The 23944-nt window shown below is 44.3% G+C and overlaps 1 protein-coding gene across 1 annotated transcript in view; it reads right to left on the minus strand.

The window, feature by feature from the left end:
- Positions 1 to 11965: 11965 nt before the first annotated feature.
- Positions 11966 to 23944, minus strand: part of NDC80 (NDC80 kinetochore complex component) — a gene marked incomplete at its 3' end in the record, with an annotated part of 29490 nt that continues 17511 nt past the window's right edge. Inside the window, exons 11-16 of the mRNA XM_080936059.1 lie at positions 22530 to 22682; positions 20998 to 21087; positions 16796 to 16888; positions 15617 to 15747; positions 14646 to 14748; positions 11966 to 12103 (exon numbers count right to left, since the gene is read on the minus strand). Coding sequence (XP_080792185.1) covers positions 11966 to 12103; positions 14646 to 14748; positions 15617 to 15747; positions 16796 to 16888; positions 20998 to 21087; positions 22530 to 22682 — 708 coding nt within the window. The remainder of the gene's footprint in view (positions 12104 to 14645; positions 14749 to 15616; positions 15748 to 16795; positions 16889 to 20997; positions 21088 to 22529; positions 22683 to 23944) is intronic.

Below are 23944 nucleotides of genomic sequence, written 5' to 3' on the forward strand. Positions count from 1 at the left end.
GAGCTCCAGATTCAGCAGAAGGGACCCTTTCTCAAAGAAATTAGAGAACAAATAAGGAAAAGGTCTGACATCAACTTCAGGTCTCCACATGTATACACACATGATCCTGAGCACTCACACACACTCACACACACACCGTGCATACAAAGAGAAGCAGACGTAAAGTGCTGTATTAGTCAGCACGCCGAACTCATCTTCAGATTTCATCTATTAGAGACATGTGTAATGCAGCAGAGCACCCTCCATGCTATTGTAAATAAAGCCACTACAGGTAATGAAAACAAGAATGATAGAGAGCAGATGGGGTGTGTCCAGTCTGTGGCCCATGGGTCACATGACTCAGGATGCTTGTGAACACCCGTTCAACACTTTTGGAGTCAACGGCATCATATTGCAATGTCAAAAGGTTGTGTCATCTCTGATAGGTACAAATTCTTGAAACTTACATCAGGGTAATCACGGAAACTTGTCTGTGAGAAATGTGACTAAGCCTTGTCTACGTGGTGAGTAGGCTGCATAGTAAGGTGCTGTCTCCAGAAAAGAAATGTGGTTAAGGAGGGTCAAAAATGAGCGTCACAAAGAGGCTATGCTTTGTGAACCTTGAGAAGCACAAGGGAGGATCTCGCTTGGTGGGGTCTTTTGTTTTCGAGCACAGAAAACATGGATTTATCCAGGAAAAATGAGAAAGAGTTCTGGAGATAGGACGGGTTCCAAGAAGGTTATCTTATGTTGTAGCGTTTTATTTGTAGTGTATTGAAGTGCTGGCATGTGCTAGAGACAAGAAAACTGGGCTTGGAGTAAAGACCTATGCTCCCACGAGTTAGACCCAATTCCGGTTTAGCTGTGCAAGCACAATGTGAAAGAAGATAAAACAAGTGCAGAAAGAAAATTATAATGTCAATTTGGAAGTATTAACTTATGCACTAAATTTATTTAGCATTTGTTTCCAAACACACATCTACAATGGGCTCAGCACTGGGGGCAAGTGGCCCAGGAAGAGCCCATTTCTAGGCTTGCTGTGGTACTGAATTCCATACCTGCCCTCAGCAAGCTTCTCTCTTTCCTTGGCCCGTCCCAGCCTTTTCTGGCTTTTACCAACTGCCTCCCCCCATCCTTAGTTAACTCACTTTAGAGATTATCCCCACAAATAATCTTATTTGTGCCCCTGCCTTTTCTTATTCTAATTGCCACCCCTGGGGACACAGCCAGATTCAGAACCACCCCTCCCCCATAAGACATGGTCCTGCTTTTCGATTCAAAAAAAAAAAAAAAAAAATGAAACCAACACAGAACTCTATGATAAGGAGAACCATTTGCAATCAACCGGATGTGGTGGTACACATCTGTAAAGCCAGCACAGACAGTGAGGCCGCAGAATACAAGGTCACCCTGGAATACACAGGGCTTCTCAGGCTAGCCTGATCTACGGGTCACAAAAGTCAAACCTAAGTAGGGTGGCTGCCATGAAGAGATTTCCCCAGGGCTCATAGAGGCAGCGTCTGCAAAGCCCTGTCTGACATGTTCTTCCACCTAAGTCAGCCATCATGGTTTACAGGCCCGTAACCGATTCTCTCTGTCCTCACCAGCATGGCCTAGTGATAGCTCACCCCTCGGTCACACTCCTTACTCATCCCTCTGCTGAGATCTTGGACCCCATGACACACCTATGGTACGCTGAGGTTCCTTGCTGTGGCAGACATCTGCTGCTTACCCCCAGCTCGGTGATGCAGAATTTGCTGTCGTGGTGGATTCAGGTGGAGAATATCAGCTCCCAACTGGCCCTATGCTCCAAGTTCCAGCCTCAGAGCCTGGCCTTCCTGGATCTTTACCAACCCCAAAGCACTATTAGAAGATAGGTTGAGAGAAACCTTGCCTGTGCGGCAATCTGCTGTCAACTGCAATAAGAGCTATGAGCTCAAGCCTGGTAACTCCGTGTCCACTGTCACGTGGGTGTGGGCTTTGACACTCCCTGGAGTATAACACAAATCAACCGATCAAACAAATATAAGACGAGAGAGAAGGAGAGTGAACAGGGGCAAAGGCGGCCACTTTCTGCTGGAGATCACAGCTCCCTGTACTAGAAAGGGGCTTCCCCACCTTCTCTGCGTGTGGGCATAGATTGGATAGAGAGAAGAAAAGGTCAAATTCCATCCTTCCCCAGTCAAGCAAGTAGGCCCTCCAAAAGGAATTCTCAATTATAAATTTAAACTTGGTAAGATCACGTTCATTGTAACTTCATGTCCTTTTCTGTGTCTAGACACGACATGGCCATTAAATCCGTGAATTCACGTCAGGTGTTGTTGCCAGCCCAAGACGCAAGGTCAGGCTAAACAGGAGCAGTCCATGTTTCAGTAGGCTGCATTGATTTTCTGCTGGAGTTACAAAAAAGAAAAGAAAAGAAAAATCCGTGTTATTTTGACACAGTGGTTGAAGAGCATCAAGCTGGGCGGGGGGAGTGAAAAATACTCTTAAAAGGCTGTGTTGGTGGGTGCTGTTTGCTATGCATTGTGGGAAGGTGTACAAACTTCATAGAAGTGAAAACCACCAAAGACAGGAAGATGGCTCTGCGGGTAAAAAGCTCTATGCAAGTCTGAGAACCTGAGTTTGAACCTGTGAGTCATTCCAGGGGAAGATGGGGTTAGCTAGATTGGTGTACACAGCAGGAAAAAAAAAATACAGACCCTTTCTCAAAAGAGACGTAAGGTGTGGATGACATTTAAGGTTTCCTTGGCTTTCATATATGCTCAGTGACACACCCCACATTTTTTTACTTAAATGCTCTTGCACACAACATTTGCACACAATGTGAACGGTACAGTAAATGACGCTTTTGGTAATAATGAGATGCAGGTGGCGGCTCCCCAGTTGTAACAAATGCATCGTTCTGGCAGAGCGCAGGAGGCTGTTCGGGTACAGAGGCAAAAGCTGTGGCAGAATGGGAGAAGCATCGACGTTCCTTTCAATTTTGCTGCAAACCAGAAACTTCTTTAAGAAAATGAAAGTACTGTTTGATTGATTGAGGCAGGTCCTCCTGTAACCCAGGCTGGACTCAACATGTAGATAAGGATGGCCTTCAACCCCTGCTCCTCCTGCCTCCATCTCCAGGGTTAGAGGGTTACAGGTATGAGCCCTCCTGCACATTTTGCGTTGTAAAAGTATATATTCGTGTGGGAGAGTCTTCACGTACTGTTTGCCGGCATTAATGCTCGCCTGAGCTAGAATTGCCTAGGCGCCACTGTAGGATGAGAAGAGTGTGTAAAACAATGTCACACGGCCTTCATCTTGTTTAAAATGACAATAAGCTTAATTCTTCTCAAAACTGGGTTTTTCTTTTGAAATTCTAACCGTTTTACTTTTGGGTTTAATAAACTATTGCTAGCTGAAGCCAGTTTGACATGGTACCAGAGCCGCCTGAGGGAGGGAGGTGCGCAACCTGGTTTAAATCCTTTCTTAAAGAACAGTAAAACCTTTGACAGTCTACGGAATCTGCCGCCTACACTCCTCCTCTGACAGGTACCTGCGCTCATCCACACATTACTTCAGTTGCTGTCCCGGGCAGAGGGAAAGCAGTGCCCCTCTGCCGTCTGACTTGTTTCTCATCTAGGTTTCAGTTTCCTAAAAGAGAAGTCAAGTGTTCTGTGAAAACTGGCTAGTTCTCACAGGCCTGTTAGTTTCTTAGTGGCTGCATTCAGCATCCCTGGAAGCCAAGTACACAGTACCTGTGGCATCATTCCGTTATGTATGGTCATGGGACACATGAACGGTGAACAGCGCTCTTTCCTGCATTCCTCAAAGTCTCTGAGTTTTCGGGTTTAATGGCCCCACACCAAGTGTAGTTTTGCCAAGCCCAGGTCAGTTCCCCTTTTAGCCATCCTCTGGCTTGAAGTGACTGCAGCCACTCTTCTAACTGCCCTTCGCTGTGCCTCCGAACTGAGTTCCTAACACTTGTGAAATGGGAGCTCTGTTAGGGTTTTCTAGAGGACACGGTTACACAAATCACCCCGGATGTGCTCCACACAGAAAGCCAAGCTTCTCCATTGCACTCACACACAGAAAGGCCGGCTTCAAAAGGCAAGCTACCCAGAACAGAATGCAGAGATACTCAGAGTTGTCCTGCTTCCTCCTAGCCCCCTTTCGGTTTTACAATAACTGTTTCCTGCTTCTACAGCTGCTGGGTGTGTCCCTCCTCCTGTTTGTGATCTCAACCTTAAAAAAAAAAAAAAAAAAAAAGGAATCTCAAAAGAAAGAAGTTAAGCCAAGTTACAAGTTCACACATTTTCACACACACACTGTCTCTTTACAGGGCCCCACCTTAGATTCTCAGGGTCCCTTTCCATTTTGGAGAAAGTTTTAGCCTTCCTGCAGAACTAAATATTCCCAAATGTTGCTTTTCAGAACAACAACAATAACAAAAACAAACAAACAACACTGTTGGCATTAAATAGCATATTGTTTGAGCTTTGCAAGTCTAAAACCTAACTACTGCTTCTGACTCAAAACTGCATTCCTTTAGATTCATCAAAGCCACAGTCCTTAAGGTTCCCTCAAAACCAAGTACGCAATGAAGAGACAATAGAAGAGTTACAGGTGTAATTGTGTTGTTCTGTCCCCTTTGTCTCCCAAGCCTCTAAACTTTCTCCCAGAAGAGCACTGGGACTTTTGTGAAACAGCCTGAGGGGATGGGAGACAATTGCCCCAGACCTTTAACAGCTTGGGACTTCATCAGGCTTCACAGAGTTCCCACTTCCCTCTGTCCTGGATGCAGTTTTCAGAGTGCTCCTCTTGGAGCTACAGCCCCACTAGACTTTTCTGTATCATGTTTCCGGGCACAGAGGTAAATATCCTTTATCACCATTATCAAAGTTTTCCCAGTCCCAGTTAGAGTTTAGGGTGCTCTTTAGGGACATGGTTTTAAGGAATAAAATGAAGGCTATTCTGCATTTGTACTAAAATGACTACTTTGTCATTGGTTGGTTGACCTACAGTAAACCTTATAAGACCCTCTTCACTTGAACTTATGAAGATACTCCTCCATCTTATGATCTTGTGAAGATACTCCTCCATCTTATGATCTTGTGAAGATACTCCTCCATCTTATGACCTTGTGAAGATACTCTTCCATCTTATGATCTTATGAAGATACTCCTCCATCTTATGATCTTGGGAAGATACTCCTCCATCTTATGATCTTATGAAGATACTCCTGGGTCTTATGATATTGTGAAGATACTCCTCCATCTTATGATCTTATGAAGATACTCCTCCGTCTTACTCACTGACAAATATAGTTTTGATTATGGCCTTTCCTATGGCTAATGAAGTTTGTTTACTTTACATTAATCTTTAAGATATTTATATTATATGCATTGGTGTTTTGCCTGCATATGTGTGTGTGTGGGGGTGACAGATCCCTGAGAGCTGGAGTTACAGACAGTTGTAAACTACATGTAGGTGCTGGGAATTGAACCCAGGTTCTCTGGAAAACCCACCAGTGCTCTTAACCGCTAAGTCATCTCTAATTTTAATTATTTTTGCTTGTGTTTGTGTTTGTGTGTTGTATACACACGTGTAGGTATGCACGCAGGCATCCATAGAGGCCAGGAGGGGGATTTGGAGCTGCTGGAGCTGGAGTTACAGGTGGTTGTGAAGTCTCCTGGTATGTATGTTCTTAACTGCTGAGTCAGCGTTCCAACCCATTTTATTTGTTTTTGGTTTTTCAATACAGGAAGTCTCCTCAGAGGCCCTGCCAGAGCCACACTGATACAGAGGAGGATGCTAGCAGCTAACCATCAGACTGGACATGGGGACCCCAGTGAAAGAGCTAGAGAAAGGACTGAAGGAGCTGAAAGGGTTTGTAACCCCATGGGAAGAACAACATTATCAACCAACCAAACCCTCCACAGCTCCTGTGGACTAAAACACCAACCAATGAATATGAATGGAGAGACCCATGGTCCTAGTTGCATATGCAGCAGAGGATAGCAGTGTCTGGCATCAATGGGAGGAGAGGCCTTTGGTCCAGGGAATGCCCGTTTTCCCAGTGTAGGGGAACGTCAAGGTGCTGAGGTGGGAGAGGGTGGTTGGGAGAGGGTGGTTTTGAGAGGAAGCACCTTCTTGGAGGCAAGGGGAGGGAGAGGGGAATGAGAATGAGGGGGAGAAGGGGATAGCATTTGAAATGTAAATACAGAGAATAGCCAATAAAATGGGGGAGGGCAGGCTTTCTCTGCATAGCCCTAGAAACTAGTTCTGTTAATGCTGGCCTTAAACTCACAGAGATCTGCCTCCCAAGTGCTGGGATTAAAGGTTTATGCCATTGCAACTGGCATTTACTTACTTATTTATTGAAGTTTTACTGCATTGTTCTAGTTGTTCTTAAACGTCCAAATTCAAGCTGAATAACCCTGTGCTTCTCAGGTTAGGGCTACAGATGGGCTAGCTTTGAAGATTTCTTGATTATTAGATGTTCTAAACTCGATTAAACCCCCCAGTTCCTTTTCTTCTCTTTCTCCCCTCTCTCTTCCATCCCCCCCCCCCCCTTATTTGGCCCAGGCAGGCTCCTATTCACCACGTAGCCCAGCATATCATTGAATTCATTGCCCTATGGTGCTGGGATACCACAACATCTAATATCTTAGTTACTTTTTTATTGCTTTGATAAGGCACATGAACAAGGCAACCGTAGAAGAAAATGTCAGAGGATGAGCCCATGACTAGTATAGCAGGGAACATGGCTGCCAACAGACAGGACTGGCTCTGGAGCAGTAGCTGAAGGACTGGCACTGGAGCAGTAGCTGAAGGACTGGCACTGGAGCAGTAGCTGAAGGACTGGCTCTGGAGCAGTAGCTGAGAGCTTACATCTTGAGACACAACCGGGAATTGTGTGAGCTTCTGAAACCTCAAAGCCCGAATCCTTTAATATAGCTCCTGATTCTTCTCACTCAGTAGTTTCACCAACTGGGGAGGGAACCAAATATTGACATATATGAGCCTTTGTGGGGGCTCATTTTCATTCAAACCAACACCACATCCAGTTTATGGGTGCTGGGAATCAAACAGGGTTTCAAGCATGCCAGGCAAGTACTCTATCAACTAAACCACACCCCTATCCTCTAGTCCCTTTATTTGCCATGGGATAGAAATTTTCTTCTGGACATGACACTGTAGCTTTCAGTCTTCGGTTCACCTTTGGACACCCAGTAGGTTGTGAACTTCTGGACTTGTTTTTATCTGTGACTCTCTCACTCTCTATACCCCGTTTGCCACCTTCAATCCCTGTGTCTTCTGGCTTGTCAGAATTCATTAGCCATTTTCCCTCCTCTTCAGTCAACTCCAGGTCTAGCTTAACCTGGTTCAACTTCTTTTCCTTTGCTCGTGAAGATGGAACAGTCGAGAGAATACACGTTTCACTTTTCCTCATTTCTTCCATGATAGAAAGAATGAAGGTGTCAGGGAACTGGGGTTCTTTTCCTGTCTTCTAAACTTGCACTGAACCCTGAATCACATGTGGCAGAAGTTAAGTCACCTCATGATAGAAAGGAAACAGTAGGATGTCACCAGGTATAGTTTACATGGCCATTCCACTCTAGTGACATACTTCCACCAGCTAGGTGTCACCTAAAGCTTCTACCACCTCCCCAAGCAGCACCATCACCTGGGGATGAAGCACTCAATACATGAACCTGTAATGGGACATTTCACATTCAAAGCAGATACACTCCAAAGATTCTGGATAAACCAGGTTTGCTATTACGTGCCTGTGATCCTAGCAGTCTGGGGGTGGGGGGTGGGATAACTGTGAGTTCAGGGCCTGAGTGTACTACCTAATTTCTGGAGAGAAGACACTTTTCTACTTGTGATGCTGAAAGGTTAGTCTCTTGGTTAGGGTTTTATTGCTGTGAAGAGACACCATGACCATGGCAACTCTTACAGAGAAAAATATTTAATTGAGACTGGCTTTGTTTCAGAGGTTTAGTTCATTATCACCATGATAGGAAGCATGGCAGTATCCAGGCAGACATGGTACTGGAGAAGGAGCTGAGAGTTCTACAACTTGATCTCTATGAAGCAGAAGTAGACGGTCTGTCACACTGGGTGTAGCTTGAGCATAGGAGACCTCAGAGCCCACCCGCATAGTGACACACTTTCTCCCACAAGGCCATACCTCTTACTAGTGCCACTCCCCATGGGCCAAGCATTCAAACACATGTCAATGGGGGGCTATACCTATTCAAGCCACCATAGTAATAAAGGATTTGTTTTCCTAATAAAGGATTAGTCCATCCCCCTGGTAGCACACAGCTGTTTGAATCTTTTATGTGCATCTACATGTGTTTGCAGGCACATGGAGGCCAGAGGTCCAGTGTAGGTGTCTTCCTTTATCTCTCTACATCTTATTTTCTGAAGCAAGGTTTCTATTGGACCTGGAGCTCACAGATCAGCTATGTGGGCTAGCCAATCAGCTCCAGGATCCTTTCTGTCCAAATCCCCAGCACTGGGGTTAGAGACACCCCACCAAGCCTGGCTATTTACAGGGGTGCTAGGGATCTGAACTCAGGTCGTCATGCCTACACAAGCATTTTACACATCTCCCTAATCTCCTGCGGTTTGTGCCTTATTGATTTGTTCTGCCTTTTGAGATAGGGTCTCACTATGCAGTCCAGGCTGGCCTGGAACTCGTGGCTATCGTTTGGAGCTGGAATTACAGGCATGTACAGCTGCCCATATTCTTTGTAAAGACAGAGCACCCTCAACGTTCCCCAAGATGGTTTCTTAAAAAAAATTTTTTTGTGTGTGTGCAGTGCGTGTGGGATCCCCGGAACTGGAGTTACACCAAGTATGCGCAGTACCTATGGAGACCTAAAGACAGTGTCACATCCCCTGGGACTGCAGGTACAGGTGGTTGTGAGCCACTGTGGGTAGGCTGGGGACTGAACCAGAGGAACCAGTGCCCTTAAGCACCGAGATCTCTCTCCAGCCCCGTGAACAGGCTGCTTTGATCTTCTCAGGACAGCTCACCTCACTCCACCCTTCCCTCACTGAGCCTAACCCTGCTGGGGTCCAGTGGGTACCCGCTTTAAAGCTGATCAATCTCGTTCACTTTGAGGCTGGAAAGTCTATAAAGGACAAGCAGCTCCACGATGACGGCCTTTCACAACTCTGTTGCTGTAGCCCGTTCTCCACCCACCCACTCAGCCATTTTACCAGTCCACATTTAACCTCGTCTTCCTGTGCCACTGTACCACACCCTTGGTTAGCGTAGTGTTCCTCGGCGACATGAAAGCCAAAGTCGCAGAACATTTAGTTTCTTTTGCTTTGTTCACGTCACCATTTTGCTCAGTTCAGCTTCTTGGACAACTGCTTGATTACTAGGGAGCTTGGCAGAACTGCGTTGCTCCTTCCGCTTTTGTGTGTTCTGGAGGTCAAACTCAGGTTACCAGGCCTGCGCCGCAGCGCCTTTGACCCACTGAACCAGCTCACTAGCCGCAAGGCCAACCTAAAATACCTACCTAATTACTGAGCCTGAGAACAGACACGCTGCACTAAGTTCTCTGGAATCCAGGTAGTTTACCTTCAGTCTAATTTCTCGCCAGGCCCTCTTTGCCTGAGTGTGTGTGAGCTAGGATCCCAGGCTGGCCTCAGGCTCCAGATCTTCCCACCTTAGCCACCAAATGCTGGGATGACAGGCGTGTAGTATCACTCCTAGACCTTAATGCTTTTATATTATCCCAGAGTTTACCCTTTATTCTTACTTTTTGGGTACGCTTTAAGAAGTAAAACAGAGTGCTGCGGTGTACAGTTAGTCCCAGCTGCTTGAAGACTAAAGTGGAGGCTGAGGTCACTGAGTGTGAGACCAGCATGGGCAGCCTAGGGAGACTCCAGCTCAGAAAACAAAAAAGCTGGGCCTGTCTGTCCATCTGTGTACCTACCTACCTACTACCTTTCTACAGTTTAGAATCTGTACTCTTAGCTCATTGGAGGTTGAGACGGGAAGTCAGCCATGGGTTGCCAGACCATCCCACAAAAACAAACCAACAGGGCTGAAGAAATGGCTCCGGAGGACCTAGATTTCATTCACAGCACTTGGAAGGTGGCTGAAAACCATCTGCAATTCCAGTTCCGGAGATCCAACATCCTCTGGCCTCTGTGGGCACAGGCATGCATGATTTAAAACTGTGAATTCTCACCTGGGCTCAGTTTAGTAGCAACTCGAGGCTTGTTTTTTTGTTACAATGTTTCACATATTAAGCAGCTGCAGTGGAATGATTGGACAGCTCCAGGTTTTACATTGTTACCACAGGGATTGCCTCACAGAAGGGACGGCCTGATGAATAAAGCCCTGGCTTGGTGAGGGTGGAAGGGTCATGGAGGGTCAGCTTCCTACCGAATTCCCAGTTGTTCTCCTGTGTCAGGTCAGTGTTCTGTGGCTCAGTGAGCAGTGCAAGTTTGGCAGTTTTGGCAGGCAGTTCTTGCCACACGGCTTGCACACTTGTTTATGATGTCAGGCCCATGCTGACACCCTATACATGGGGCTCATGCTTAACTTGAACTGGCACCGAGCCTTCTGTGTTTCTTCCCAGCACATCTTATTAACATGGCTTTCAGACTGTGCCTACTCTTATGTGTGTCCCTTTAGCTGTCTGAAGGTCGAAGTCTAAGTTTCTGGTTGTGTCATGTGATGCAGATTCTCATTGTTTAGCTGAGGCAAGGCCAGAGGGAGGACAGGTGATGTCTGGAGAGAGTGTGTGGATGGTGACAGGCCTCTGCATAGTTAGTTTTGCAACGCTTCATTGGCCTCACACCTCGGCTGGTCTTCATTGAGAGGCACTGCAGAGAACTCAGGGCGTTCTGGCTGGTCTTGGCGCTCCCACTGACGCCTGGCAGTTTCTGGTGGATTGTACCCCTGCCACTGATCTGTTTGCTATCCTGACACTACTAAGCTGGACTGCTGCTATCCTAACAGATGAAATCGCCCCAAAGGACCACCAAACAGGGCCACAGCCCTTTGTCCCATCTGCCATTTGGATGGTGGGCTAGAAGGGGAGTCAAAGTGTTTAAAAGCCCTTATTAAAAATAAATCTAAGCCTACAACTGTCTTTTAACTGCTTATTCTTGGGTGCTGGGGATGGAATCTATAACTTTGAACATGCTGGGCAAATTCTCTACCTGGGCTACATCCCCAGTGCAAGAACTTTTAAAAGCAGGCAGTCTTTAAACAATCTGAAATTTATTAAAGGACTGTGCACGTCTCCTAGAGGCTTCAGGAAGAGCTGCTCCCTCCATTCCCACCCGGATGGAGTGGGGAGGCTTACAGGGCTCAGCCCTGGGTCCTCTGAAGTGCCTTGCCCCGGGTTATAGAAAAGGCACAAGGCTGACTGACGTGGGAAAACCCGTGGTTGAATAGCCTCCCTTAAGTTGCCTAAGGCTCTTCCATGGTGCTGCTGAGTTATCCTGTGGGTGGGACTCTTCACGGCACATCTGCCTGTGTTGTCCAGGGGATTTCCTGGTGGTGTAGCTGCCTTGGGTCAGTTTTGATTCTGACAGTAACCCTGATGAATTTACTGAGTCAGCTGGATTTGGATGGAATCCTCTTGTTACCTTTTCCACGTGGGTGAACAGAAGCTTCTTCACATCTCCCCAGGAAAAGACACCGAGCAGGGAACCCGAGTCAATGCCTCTGGCTTTGCAGGCTGAGTAGCCTCTGCTGCACACTGCCTGCCCTTACAGCAGGAATTAACAGCAGCAGTGAGTGGGTGTGTCCAACGTGGGTCAGACCGAATTTGCTAACTCCCAGTTTAGCCCATGCCACGAATCCTCTCATCACATCAGAAGTGAGTCACAGAAACGGGAGGGAGCACCCACACTGCACTAGTACACTTTATTAACTGATATGTCTAAAAGGTTAATCTGCCATGTTACCATAATTTTGGGATAATTACTATGCTGTGCACGGAGGACTGATTGACCTTCATTTGTCAGGAGCCTTGAGCTGGGCAGCGCTGCTCTTATACTTCTCTGTGACCTCTCTGACGTGTTCCAGGAGATCCTCGGACGCGCACTCCTCATACTCTCTGTCGGCTTTAGCAATCTGCTCTTCAAGGTGTTTCTAGTGGAAGCAATGCACAATTTTTAATGTACAAACACACATTTGTTTTAAGTGTGATATTTACATGCAATGACATTTATAAATTAAAAGAACCAGTTGGGTAAAATAGACGACTGTAATCTCGACACTGGAAAGGCGGAGGCAGGAAGATCCCAGTTCAATACTAGTCTGGGCTGCTAAGCAAGACCATCTCAAATGAAGACAAAAAAAAAAAAAAAAAAAAGGATTCACATCTGGCCACCAGCTGTTTCCCTGCGCACAGCAGTCTGGCACCAGGCCCCAGGCTAGCAGGACAGCTCTATTAGCCTAGTCACAGTGGCACAACTCCAAATGAGACTTTCAAGGCCCAGGAGAACAAAGAGCAGCCCCTGCAGAAGGGTTAGAAAAACTGCCCTTTGGGAGGAAGTAATGGCCACTAGCCCGAAGCAAACCACCACAACTGAAGAAGGCAGGTGCCATGACCTGCCAGGACTTTCAATGGGCCATACTCAATAGGCAGATTAACGATGGAGATGGAGATATGGAAATGCTCATGGAAGAGGTGAGAGAAATAAGGAGAAAGCTTAGGGAGCTACAGCTGAGAAATCCAGACATTCTTACGGGTGGAGTGCCCTAATCACCGTGATCATGAGAAATTCTGCCTTAGGCCTTAACTTTGGCCATTTCCCATGAGCTTCATACCGCCATTCGTGCGTGACATGCCTTTGCTGGTCTGACTTCGGTGAGCTTTGGGTTATTACCATGTGCCAGGTGGGGCCTGTGCTGCCAGCTTCTAATTGGACATTGCTTACCCGCTCAGTGTGAGCGGCTACTAACAGTACAGTGTTGCCATTTGCATGGAAGGATGTAAATAAAGCAACTAAAAAGCAAAAATAAAACTGTTCACATGTATTCCATTTTATTTATGCTTTTTTTTTTTTTTTGAGACAGGATTTGTGTAGTCCTGGCTGTCCTCACCTCCTCTGCCTCGTGACTGCTGGAGTTAAGGGCGGGCACGCATGGACTACTACAGCCACGCTGCATTCCATCTTCTTAATCGTGTTCTCCCTTGCTTTTTCAGAGATGACCATTTGCCTAAGTGACGTGCCTTTAAAGCCTACAATCTTCTCAGAGCCATGTGTGTATTTATAATTACATACTCATTTCTGCAGATGTTCTGGTGACTAGACAGCACATATGAAGTCTCCTGAGAATACAATCTCTAACAAAAGGTGGGCTTGTCCAAGGACATTATAGTACGTTCACAACCAGCCCCGGTGCCTTGTGAAGCACATCTCAGAATGTAACCCATCATTATGCAACATGTAACTGTACTGTTGTACTGAGACTTGGTTTTAAGGTTTATATTTACTGCATGTATTTATGATTGTGGTTAAGCTTTTATTTTTATTATTTTATGTATATGAGTGCTCTATCTGCATGTATACTTACATGCCAGAAGAGGGCATCAGATTATACATGGTCGTGAGGTACTATGTGGTTGCTGGGAATCAAACACAGGACCTCTGGAAGAGCAGACAGTGCTTTTACTGGCTGAGCCATCTCTCCAGCCAGTTTTGTAAGACAGGGTCTCTGTGTAATAGCCCTGGCTGTCCTCAAATTCACAAAGATCTACCTATGTCTGTCTCCAAGTGCTGAGATTAAAGACATGGACCACAGTGCGCTGTGACTATTACTTGTAATCTGTAGCTCAGGGTGACCTCAAGTCATCACAGTCCTGCTGCTTCAGGTTCTGGGGACTAGAATTCCAACCATGCCCACTGTGTGCGTGCTATCTCGGTCCGCTCACGCTGATTTGTTTTGTGAGACAGTGTCTCCCTCTGTAGTTCAGGCTGGTTTTAAACCTGTGATCCCCCTGGCTGGGCCTACCTTGTTTATGGATTATAATCATATACCATTAATTATACCTGCCCATAAGCTAAGTATCTTGACATTCCAAGCACTGGAATTACAGGGTATGAGTCCTTAATTTTAATTAAGTTGAATTTATAAAAAAACTTTTTTCACCAAATTTAAGAACATTTTATAATTGCTGAATTGTAAAGACAGTCTCAGTCTAGTTGCCCTTGGCTCATTGTGAGGCAGGATCTCCCTCCCTGTCTGTCCTGCAGCCTTCCCCTCCTTTCTTTTCCCTTCCCTTCTCCTTCCCTTTCCCTTTCATTCCCCTCCTTCCCCTTTCTTCCCTCCCCTCCCTCCACTGTTCCAATGTCACTTCCTTGCTCATGCATCTATGTTTAGACTCTCTGAGACAGGCTGGCTGTTAATTAACAGCAACTCTCCAGCCCTGGCTTCCTAAACGCTGGGATAACAAGGGCACTATGCCTGCCTGACCTACTCCCCTTCCCTCCACTTTGTGTGGTGTACATGAACGTGCCAAAATGTTATTTTATAAAGTGTACAAGTGGCCTCTTGTAACCACACCAGGACGCCAGATCCTTCTAACAGATTACTAGTTTTCACGAAACCAAGAATTGTAATTTAGTTCCTATAGATACAAAGTAGAAAATTTCTCTTAGAATTCAGTAAAGACCTCTACCCTTACCTCCAAAGACCCTACATGTGTGGCAACCATCTCCAAAAGACGTTGTAAGTTGTTTCCCACCTTTCTTCTTTCTTCAGTTGTGGTCTGCACAGCTAACTGGTATCTACAAAATTAAGATTAAAAAAAAAAAAAGAATAACTTGTTTAATGTCTAAGGACTAAATCAGCACAATGTAGAAACCTGAGAAAAATGCAAATTTTACATTTACTTATTCTACCTACTGCTTTCCCTGGGAAATATTTGGTGAATGTAGAAAACCATACCTGGTAGAATTCATGCAAATGCCGTATAAAGGCACACCAGCTGCTTCAGGTCATTGCATGTGTGGCCAGCTACCCTGGCGTGGACACCTTCCATCCCATTCCTACCTCTTAGCTCAAGTGCAAGGCTACAGTGCCTGGCTTTGCAGGTCTTCTTAAGTTGAAGAGCTCTATATATTTACTGTATTATACTTATGTATTTAACAATTTAAGATGTGCCCAGCTGGGCATGGTGGAGCCAAAAAGGCAGGTGGATCTCTGTGGGTTACAGAACAGCCTAGGCCGCATATAAAGACTGTCTCGAAAAACAAAAATCAAAGCAAAACTAAACAACAACAAAAATGATGTTTCCAGGCATTAAAAGCCATTCAAGAATCTAGTTGGGCAATAACTCTAATAGTGGAAGGTGTCCTATGTTGTAAGTCTTTCTCCAAAAATTCTTCAATCGCCTCATTCCGCACACCCCAAATAGCTTTATAATAGGAATCAAAGGAAAATCATAATTAGCTCTTTTCCCTCTTGCTTTGTTTTTGAGACAGGGTTTCTTTGTTTAACTGCTGTTGTTAGAAGACCAGGCTTGGTCCTGAACTCAGAGATCCATCTTCTTCTCTCTGCCTCCCAAGTGCTTTGACTAAAGGTGTATGCCATGGCACCTGGCCAACACCAGTTTTACCGAGCTGAAAGGCTCAGATCTTGGTGCGGTGAACTTACTCCCACTGGACGGCGTCCAGCTCATCCATGGCCTCGCTGAGACCCTCGTTCACCAGGCTCTCCATCTGGTGCTTGTGTTTCTCCAGAGACTCGAGCTCACTGGCGCACTTCTTGTCTTCTTCCTCAGCTTCCTGCAGGAAAAAGTTTTCCTTGATATTCATGTTCTATTTGCTCAGCGTGTACTAAAGAAGTGTAAAGCATTTAAAAAACATAATGTTGTAACTGCAGACACAAATGGGCCCTTTCCAAGAGGCCTCTGGGTAGCAACTCATTCACTAGTGTCCCAAGACTAATTTATAGAAAGCCTGGTATTCTGAATCAAGATCTCCACACAGGCATTAACTATGTATAGCAAAATCAGTCCCAATCTCAGATTCCCAGGTTTGTGAAGATGAAGTCTATGGATTTATAAAGTCTTTCCTTTAAGTGCCTCAAAGAATAAACTTAACCTTTCATGGAGGAAGTGTGATAAAAATAAAAATGACCAAATATCTCACATGCAGATCAGATTAGTTTTATATTTTCTAAAACTTTTACACTGCTCAAAAACAAAAACCAACCAACCAACCAACCCAACCCAAACCAAAACAACCCATTCCATATATAAAATATAGGACAAGACAAACTTTATGTTCTACTGGCATAACTAGTAACGGCACAGCTGTAAGTTATCACTACAATGTGTACGTGCCAATGAATCTTAATACCTGTTTGATAAGATGCAGCAGAGGTCTGACGGCGCTGGCTAGCCCCATGCCTTACCCACTTTCTGGGGCTCTTGCAGCAGTTGGGAATTTAGTTAGGACAGTCCATCTGCAATGATCCCTGATGGACAATTACTTATATAAAGCACATGACTGGGGCTCACTCTTTAGGAGTGCATAACACTAACTCAATAAAAATACACAAGAGACTAGACTTTTATTATTTACCGAGACATGGTGTTGCTATGTATGTGTAGCCCAGGTGGGTCTCAAGCCTGTGCCAATCTTCCCATCAGGGTCCTCCACATATTGAGATACCAGACCTGACTTTTTGGGTCGAGTTTTGAAACTGCTCCCTCAGCGTATGTGTGCCACCACATCCCGCTAAGATTTCAGAGTGACGTCAGAGAGTGTGCATGGACAACCAGTCACGACAGAGCCGTGGCGGAGGTTAACAGCCTGGACAGGTTCTTACCTTAACCTTTTGTTGGTAAAGGTCATCCAGCTTTTGAACCTCTTCCTTCAGCATCTTCACAGTCCTCTTGCTTTCTGTTTTCATAGTGTTCAGCTTGGAGATAAAAGCTTGGTTGAGAAATCACAACGAATACAAAACACTAAAATCTCTTGAACATAAAATTTTATACTTTCTTTTATACAGAGTATTTGTTTATTTTCTGTGTATATGGATGTTTTGCCAGCATATGTGTCTGTGGACCATGTGTGTGCCTGGTACCCTCTAAAGAAAGAAGAGAGCATCAGATCCTAGATTGTTGTGAGCTGCCACATGGGTGCTGCGAATCAAACCTGGGCCCTTTCCAAGGTCGACAAAGGCTTTTTTTTAAAAACAACTTTATCTTAAAAAAACAGAGATACATGTACAGATTTTTAAAAGCATAAAACTATATGAATGACAAAGGCTCTTAACCAGAGTCAACTCTCAGCTCTTGTTTTAAAAAATTTCATTTTTTAAAAAGATTCTATTTTATGTGTATAAGTACTTTACCTGCATGTATGTGAACCATGTGCACACCTGGTGCCCCTGGAGTCCCTGGAACTGGAGCTACAAGTGGTTGTGAGCTGCTATCTGCATGCTGGCAACTGAACCTGGGTCCTCTGCAAGAGCTCTGAATCACTGAGCCACCTTTCTAGCTCCAGTGGCTACTTAACTTTTTTTTTTTTTAAACAAAGATGTCAAAACACACATTAGAAAAAAGCCTCTGACAGATGTTGCTGAGAAAACTGAGTATGTACTGTAGAAAAATGAAACCAGGCCCTGAGTCTCACCCTACATAAAACATTCATGTTCTACATCACACCAACAATCCTCTTATGCAAGGACAGGAACTTCCGAAAGGACAGTAACAATATAGAAAATAACCTCAAGTACCGGCAGATTTAAAATGTACAACAGACGTCTACGCATCAGCTAGATGTCTGCTATTTAAGAAACAACAGTGAACACCACATCCAAGGCCTACATGAGGCGGTAAGGGAACAGACGGTTCTTAAAGGAGGGACTAAATGGCCAATGATATCCGATGAAGGGTCTAACATCCCCAGTTTCCAGGGAATGCAAATTAAAATGATTTATGACTCCACCTTATTTGCTCAGAATGACTTTCATCAAGAAAGGACAGCAGAGGCTGGCAAGCATTTGGGGCAAGAAGAATCCTGGTGAGAATAGAATTGTTGCAGCTACTATGGAAATCAGCATGAAGATTTGTCAAAAACTAGAAAAGGGTGGAGCAGATTGCTCAGTGTTTAAGAACACTGTTCTACAGAGGACCAGGGTTTGGTTCCTAGTACCCAGATGGTGGCTCACAACCATCTATAACCCCACTTCCAGGGAATCTCACATCCTTTTTTGGTTTCCACAGGTACCAGGCATAGACATGGTACACACATACATGCAGGAACAATACTCACACACACATAAAAGTGAAAATACCCTTGAAAACTAAAACCAGAAGTATCATACGACCTGGCTACCTCACACAAGAGACGCTGAGTCCTGCCACAGGCATACTTGGACATTTATGCTTACTGCTGCATTATTTACAATAGCTGGGAAATGCGATCATTCCACATGTCTATCTACAAAAACGACAGACAAGTAGAACGTCGTATATGGATGCAATATAACTTTACTCATCTCTGTTAAATAAGGTCATGGGTTTGGAGAGAGGGCTCAGTAGTTAAGAGCACTTGTGGTTCTTCCAGAGAACCAGAACTTGATTCCCAACACCAACACCAGATGGTCACAAGCACCTGGAACATCAGCTTCAGGAGGGTCTGACATCTCTCATCTTTACGGGCACCTGCGCTCACATGCACATATACATATTTAAAAGTTAAAAAAAAAAGACATTTTCAGGAAAATGGGTCAAATTATAAATCATTATGTTAACTGAGATAAGTTGTACTCGGAAAAATACTGTTTTCCTTCATATGTGAAGCCTGGTTTCTGTGTGTGATTGTGTGTGCGCATGGATGGTTCATGGGGGGGGGTGGTTTGAGATAAGGTAATGGCTCACTGTGCCAGGAATACAGAAAGAAGGCAACTACAGGCAAGGGAATGGAAGGAGAGGGCAGCCAGTAGGGAGCAGAACTGAGCATGCACGCCAGAAATCTACTTTGTAGCTAATTTAATCATCCTCTAATGGAAAATTCTAGTACAAAATTGTTCTTGTAGCCCTCTTCCCACTTAAAATGAAGTCCACAGGGCAGATGCTGGCTATATCAGTACTGGTGACATCTAATACAGTACCAGGCGTACGGTCATGTATAAAGCATTTGCTGAACCAGCTGTTGCTATGCATGCATCTAATTCCAGCACTCAGAAGGCAAGGCCCGAAGACTGCGGGTTAGAGACTCTCCTGTGCTGAGCAAGGTCCCGTCTTAAATAAGACAGATGCATCTGCTAAGTACATTTCAGTGGTGATTAGCTCTTCCATGATGACCTTCAGTTTGCTGTATAGGCTCACAGTAACCCCATGATAATTATGCTCTGATAATTCTCAAGTCCTAAAGTCATCTGGCCTTTAATGCTTGAAAACACTCCTCTCTAAAATAACTTGATAATGAAACCTTTTTTTGAGAGCCAATCCTTTTTCTGGTTACTCATTCTTACTTTTCATTTGGAGCCAATTTTGAGATTTTATTTCTTATGCTGTAATCCATCTTATTAGTTTTCTGAATTTTTAAAGACAGGTTTTTGTTATATAAGCCAGGCTGGTCTTGAACTTGCTATGTAGCTCAGGCTAACCTTGAACTCAAGATTCTCCTGCTTCATCTTTCAGAGTGCTGGGACTACCGGCACGTACCGCTGTGTCTAGCTCATCAACTATTATTTAAATAACTTATGGATATGGGTATTTTATAAGCATGTTTGTATTCTGTGTCCATAGTGCTCAAGGAGGCCAGGAGAGGGAGTCACATCGGCCGGGATGGAAGGTCCTGATGGCTGTGAGCCACTGTGTAGGTGCTGGGCACTGAACTCAGGTTGCAGTAGCAACCAGTGTTCTCACCCAACTCTTCAGCCATATGTGCTCGTGCATATATACACGCGTGCACGCGCGTGCACACACACACACTCACACACACACACTTTTGTTTTCCTGAGTCATGAGCTCATGTAGCGCAGGCTGGCTTTGAACTTCCCGTGTAGCCTTCAGTACTGGACTGTCTCTCCAGCTGGGATTACAGGTTTTAACTCCTGCACTCAGGTTTAACTCACTTTTATGTTTAACACATTGACTTTTGTTTATGTTTTCTCATAATTCAAACTAACTTGCTTTATTTCTAACCATAGCTCATTCTTCATTTTAAAATTTCCTATCTTTGATTTTGTGGGCTCACGGCTCATGCTAAGGATGTATGTACGAGACCGTGCTTGCAGTCCACGATGCCAGAGCCCGTGGACACTATTAACATTGAAAACAGCTCTCTGTGGGTCACTTGGATAGCTACTTATGAAATGACAGTTTATTTGCAGATTTAAAAAAGGAACAACTTTCTGTTTTGAGTCAGGAAGATACATCAAGTCTTGGCTAGAACAGTTTCTAAAGAATTGCTTTAGCCAGGGCTTCATTCACTGTTTTGAGTTACTGAATACAGTGGCCGTGGTATCTCACGGCTAAAGGCATTGTCTTAGGTGTCCTCCTCCTCAGCCTCCTGAGTGCTGGGGTGACATGCTTGTCACACCACATCCAGCTGAAAACTCCCTAAAACATCCACAGGCATTTGATTCATTCCCAGACTTCACAGTCCCAGCTGACTAGCTTCTGAGCGTTAATGGGACATAAGAAGCCCGCCTCAAATCCACCTGGATATAAAAAGCACACTGGACTATGTCAGGAAGCAAATGAAGAAAAGTGAGTTATCCCACTTTATCATGACAGTAAATGAAGACTCAAATGGTTAAAGAACTTAGTTCCTTTACATGTACCAGTCAAGGTTAGCACCAACTTTCATTTTTCATAATTTTAATTAAAATTTATGGGAGGCAGAGGCAGACGGATCTTTGAGTTCAAGGCCAGCCTGGTGTACAGAGGGAGTTCCAGGATGGCCAGGACTGTACAGAGAAACCTTGTCTTGAAAAACAATTAAAATGGTTATTGCTCAGAAAGCACAAGTCACACTCAGGGTTGCTCTTCAGTCACCTGCGCTGGTACTCACTTGCTCTAAAGTGTCCTCCAGACCCATCTTTTTATTCAGAGCTTTGTTAATTTCTTCTTCGGTTTCATTCAAGAGTTCTTTGAGAGGTGCCTAGAAAATATATCACACTGGTGAGAAAATATCTGATTATAAACTTCTCCCATGAAGCTTGTCTATATTGTGATGTAAGTCATTTTTGGAGAAATAAAATAAAGCCATGAAATTTAAAATCTAATATATAGTATGCCCATGAGGAGAAAACACCTTTGACAGTTTTGAAGACAAGGTTTAGAAAAACAAAAAGCTAGTTTCAAACTTCATCCTCCCACAGGCTGGGAGTATGTGTCACAGTGCCTCACACATGTCTATGTATCATGTGTCTGCATGTATGTACCTGTGAGTCCAAGTACCTGCTGAAGCCACACCTATTGGGTCCTCATTATAGGACCCTGGAGATGGATTATTGGTTATGAGTTGATATATGTGGGTGCCCAGGATAGAACCTGGGTCCTCTACAAGAGCAGTCAGTACACTCTCTTAACCAAGAGTCACCTCTAGCCCATTTCTCTTAATACCTAGCAATGATTTAGTCTCATAATTCTGGTAGGACTTCTATTTGGCTTCTCATCTACTGGTTTTATTTCAACACTATACTTTTTAAAAGTGAGAGAATACCTACTTTAAGATGATAAATAGAATAGTTACGTGAAAATAAACTTGAAACTAAACTTAGTGAATTTAGTATACTTACAGTTTGTACACAACAGATACACTGCACATAATTACTTCTCCCATCCAAGTACCAACCAGAACTGATCCTGCTTAGCTTCTGATTAGATGAGATCAGCAGGTTCAGGGTGGCTTGGCTATAGACTAGATGAACAGTTCTCAAGGGTTAGCTTTTGGGTCTATGTTTCTGTATTCAAAAGCTAAGTATTTCAAAGATGGTGTTTTGGTACCGACAATAAAACTATAACACTTACAAATAATCTAAACACTGTAATATAGCAATAAACTTTTTCTTCTTAAAATTAGCTCCTTGGTCATTTCTTATTCTTGTCAATTACTGACATTTCTTTTTCTTTCCTTCCTTCCTTCTTTCCCTCTTTCTTTGTTTTTTTTTTTTTTTTGCCTTAAAAAATCCATTATAGTTCATGCCTTCAAGTGAGTGGTTGTACCTAGAAATTTTCCCATAGATATACTGCAAAAACTTCATCTTTCAAGATTTCACTGTAGGGCCATTACCTTTCAGTCTTCTGGCCAGAGAGAACATCTGTTTATCAACAAGAAGGGCTTCCAGTAAAGCAGAGCTAGCACTGCTCTCCCAAGAGGGGCTGAAGGTAACTTGAAAACAAGGTTATCTCAGATTACTTGTAATCAACTTTCCTTGTGGATAGTTGGATGGAGTAAAGTAGGCACAGAGAACAAGGCTTTTTAAGTTCAAAAGTTACGTGTGAAGTAAGATTTCTGCTACTCAGAAGAAAGGGAGAGCAGTTTCTCACTCCTGAGTCTAGTCCTAGGCGGTGGATCGACTCAGCGGAACACATACTTACATACACTTGAGTCCTGTATTTGACAAGGCAGTTGGCACCAGCCTCAGGATTAAACTTAATTTCAAAGTCGTAACCTTTGGAATTTTCGGCACCTTTGGGGATAAGCTTCAGTTTTCTAGCCAGCTTGTGGTACTCTGCTAACTGTGCTTCAATCTGGGAAAGAGAACACAGCAGAAACGTGAACGTGAAGCAGCTACGCTGAGTGTCGGTGAGTGTGAGCAGCACACCACTACCCCCTTCATTAACTCTGGGTTACACTAAGTCCATGTTCCACTATCAACCAAAATCTACCTTTTCAAACCCACTTAGAAATAAGAAATAAAGCTAACACTTAGATCTGACAATATATAAAACACTTTAATTACCAAAAATAAACAAAACACATTTACATTTCGAACTGTTAACTCTTTTGAAAAATCTTTAGTAGTTCATACTTCTCTCTGAGTTCCTTTACCAGGAAGGCATTCTTTCTCTCTAATGACATCCCACTTTTCTCACGCTCTAACTTTTGCACTGGTGTGTGACTATTTTGGTTTGACTAGCTGAATGTAGGCGCCACAGAAGAGATAGAGCCCTCCCTTGGCCCAGAACACAGCCTGGCGCTCCCTTTCTCTTTTGTTGCCTTCTGCAATGCAGTGGCTGTCTAAGACCTCCCGCCTCCTCTTAGTCTAAAGAGAGCCTCCAGGAGCTCCCTGCAGCAGCCTCTGGCTTCCTTCCCACAGTCAACACCTCTGCTCCCCTAGATGCAGCTGCAGCATTACACTTCGCAGAAGTGCTGGGAAGTGACGGCCAGAGCCCAAATGTGTGTGGGGCAAACATTTAGTACAGAAGGTTCCAGATGGATCGCTAGAGCGAGCTCATGTCCCACACACACTCTTTATTAGAGCGAGCTCATGTCCTACACACAGTCTTCATTAGAGCGAGCTCGTGTCCCACACACACTCTTGTTTAGAGCGAGCTCGTGTCCTACAGATACTCTCATTAGAGCGAGCTCGTGCACTATAGATAATCTCATTTAGAGCGAGCTGGTGTCCTACAGATACTGATACTCTGCTCTCAGGTACCCAGCACACTAGGCTTTTCACCAAATTCTAGGTTCAAAGACTTTAGGTGTGGCATCCTGCTCTTTGTTATCACGGACTGAACATGCTAAGCTTGTGTCCATCACTGAGGAATATTCGTTAGTTCTTATAAATGTGTATATAAACCTCTTTTCTACACAAGTGTGGAGCTTTCCCCCAAGGGTCAGGAATATAAGGGAATGCAGGTGACTACTTACATGAATCCCCCATTTCTTGGTTCACAATCAGAAAACTGAGTTTGTCTTAAATTTGACATGTATGTGTGTTAACTTGTGAGAAAATGTCAGCACCAGGAAGATTTATCATCCTGCCGTCTCAATTCCTCTGGGTCAC

This window comes from Micromys minutus (genome assembly GCF_963924665.1).
Source record: "Micromys minutus genome assembly, chromosome: 23".
Lineage (NCBI taxonomy): Eukaryota > Metazoa > Chordata > Mammalia > Rodentia > Muridae > Micromys > Micromys minutus.